At 37.1% G+C, this 2,368-nt stretch overlaps 1 protein-coding gene across 1 annotated transcript; it reads left to right on the top strand.

Moving 5' to 3' along the window:
• Window positions 1-237: 237 nt before the first annotated feature.
• Window positions 238-1,392, top strand: LOC114636448. Its single transcript, XM_028784532.1, has 4 exons — window positions 238-299; window positions 402-425; window positions 726-866; window positions 1,136-1,392. The coding sequence occupies exons 1-4, from the start codon at window positions 248-250 to the stop codon at window positions 1,330-1,332; spliced, it is 414 nt and encodes a 137-aa protein (XP_028640365.1). The 5' UTR covers window positions 238-247; the 3' UTR covers window positions 1,333-1,392.
• Window positions 1,393-2,368: the final 976 nt, after the last annotated feature.

Genomic DNA, 2,368 nt, shown 5'->3' with positions numbered 1-2,368 from the left:
GAACTAGTGTCTTATGATTTATCCAATAAAATGTTACAAGGTGTCTGTGTAGGCTTAGTTCCAAGTGGTTGGAGAAATATAAACACAGACAGGGTGTACCCTCTTCTTGGAACATTATTGAGAAGATTCAGTTGGTTTGACCTTAAATTTATGATTCTCTGACTCTAGTTGGATGCCTGAGGGCGGATGACGGAAATAAATATAGCTGGAACCTGTTGGTGGGACCTTGTCAGAAGGAGGCCCAATTATGTTCTGGAAGCTTCTGCTGAGTGTTTCCATAATTCTCCTCATGGACATAGGTAAGGCCTGGAAAGAGAGGAGAATGTTAGGGTATAGGAGGAAGAGATTCACTATGGGGTTGCTATGAAATGACTTAAGGTGAATTTTCCTTCTCTTCACAGGAGAAAGAGTGCTGACAATTCAATGTACAGTATATTTGGTTTGCATTTATTGGAAAAATCATGCTACCATAATAGGAGAAATTCTTGAACCATTTACACATTATCCCTCTCCATACTTCACTCACTACTTCGGGGTCTTCTTTCTATAGCTTTGATTTGTGAATCAGTGGAGAATTCTTGGAGGGAATCATTGCTGACATTAATAATATCAGAAGGGGTTGGGATAAGAGTGCTAAATTTATTCTCATTGGGTTTGTATAATTTTGACTTTCTAAAGTAGTTATTTTCCATAGATCTAACCTTAAAACTCTCCCTTTCCTTTAGTGATTAAACGTTGTAATCTATGTGACCACTATGATGGGTACAAATGCCGCACTGGCATGAAGTCATGCTGGAAGTTAGACATATGGACACATAACAGAACTTGTACCACAGAATTCTATTATTTTAGTGACCGTTTCACGGGTAAGCAAATCTTTGAGAGAAACACACAAAATTCCTCTAATAGTACTCACAAATTTTGGACTTAAGGTGCAAAAGGAAGCTTGAATCCCATGGGTTCTGAAGGCACAGCCCAAGGCATGGCTCTAGTGGAAGACAGGCATTTTGATTGACTATCCCTAGAGATATAAAGATGAGATGCAGCCACAGCCCTGGGCTTATACTATTCTTCAGAAATATTATGAGGTTCTAGGGGAAAGCATGTTAATGACATATGTTTTTCTTCTTTTTAGGATTATACCTTTTTCGTTATGCAAAATTTAATTGTAAACCCTGTGCACCTGGAATGTATCAAATGTTCCATGACCTCCTGAGAGAAACATATTGCTGTACTGAAAAGAACTTCTGTAATGATGGCACTGCTAACTCAGATATCTCACCAATAATTGTAGAAGATATGAGGGTAGTGAAAGAGTTGAATGATGACTAAAATAATGAGGATTTAAATACCACATGCCCCTGTGTTTCTGACATTTATAAAACCCAGGCCCCATATTTCTCTCTATGTCAGTAAATATTCCCATGCAAAGCCAGTCTTTTTTGTTTCCACATTTCAAGTAATAAGAAAGAGAAAAGCCACAGGTCACACAAACCTCAATTCTGTCTTCTGGTGATTGTTCTGGTTCTGGCTATCTGGTACCTCCTAGCTGACTTCATTTACCCTTATGTTTTGATGCTCAACTGTGCTAAAAACACCATTGCAAAAAAGGTCATTTTCATGTGGAGGATCAAGGAAAGGAGACTACATAGAAACAGAGCCAAGAAATTATATTTCCAGAAGAATGACTGGCAGAGGGCAAAAGAGGTGGGGGGGGTGGTTTGTGTTACTCACAGCTGGAAAGACAATGTGAAGTTAGAAGGTGTTCTGAAACTTAAATGCAAGGAATAGTCAGCATATTTGATGAAGTTCTAATGCCTGCCACCATTTTGGGGAAGTCATCTGATCATAGATACTCCTGTCCACTCAGCTCTTGGACATGGTATTTCTATTCACTTTACTGTGTTCTCATAGTCAAAGACAAGTATGTCAAGATGAAAGATTAGCTGAATACTAGCCACCTATTCTTATCTGAAGAGGCATGTGTGGGATGCTAGTCATCAGGATATTTGAAAATAATGTTGTATTTAAGGAATAAATGATGAGATGCAGATTTCAATTATCAACATAGCTTTGTAACAAAAAATGTAGTGGTCAGAACGAATTTTAGAAAACTCGTAATTTGGAAACATAATTAACCACATACATTAGATTTATCAGCCATTCTCTTTACATTTTCTTTGTTAGCATGTCAACTCTCCCACATTTTAGAGTCTCAGTACTTGACTATATTTTAACCATGTAATCACATACACAAATGCAATATTATCTCAGATAAAGCAGTAGTATTCCTCTTTAGTTTATTCATTATGGTTTCTTATTAGTAGCTACCAAGTTATATTTATGAAAGTAGAATAAAATACTTAGA

The sequence above is a fragment of the Grammomys surdaster genome, unplaced genomic scaffold (assembly GCF_004785775.1).
Source record: "Grammomys surdaster isolate TR1022 unplaced genomic scaffold, NIH_TR_1.0 124092, whole genome shotgun sequence".
Taxonomy (NCBI): domain Eukaryota; kingdom Metazoa; phylum Chordata; class Mammalia; order Rodentia; family Muridae; genus Grammomys; species Grammomys surdaster.
The sequence above is the reverse complement of the archived record's forward strand: the minus strand, read 5'-3'. Positions and strand labels throughout refer to the sequence as shown.

Bases quoted from the DNA above. Each gene is read 5' to 3' on its own strand.
- LOC114636448 (XM_028784532.1), top strand. From the start codon at position 248: ATGTTCTGGAAGCTTCTGCTGAGTGTTTCCATAATTCTCCTCATGGAC. The intron at 300-401 runs GTAAGGCCTGGA...TTCTCTTCACAG, and splicing joins AATTCTCCTCATGGACATAG to GAGAAAGAGTGCTGACAATT. The intron at 426-725 runs GTACAGTATATT...CCTTTCCTTTAG, and splicing joins AAGAGTGCTGACAATTCAAT to TGATTAAACGTTGTAATCTA.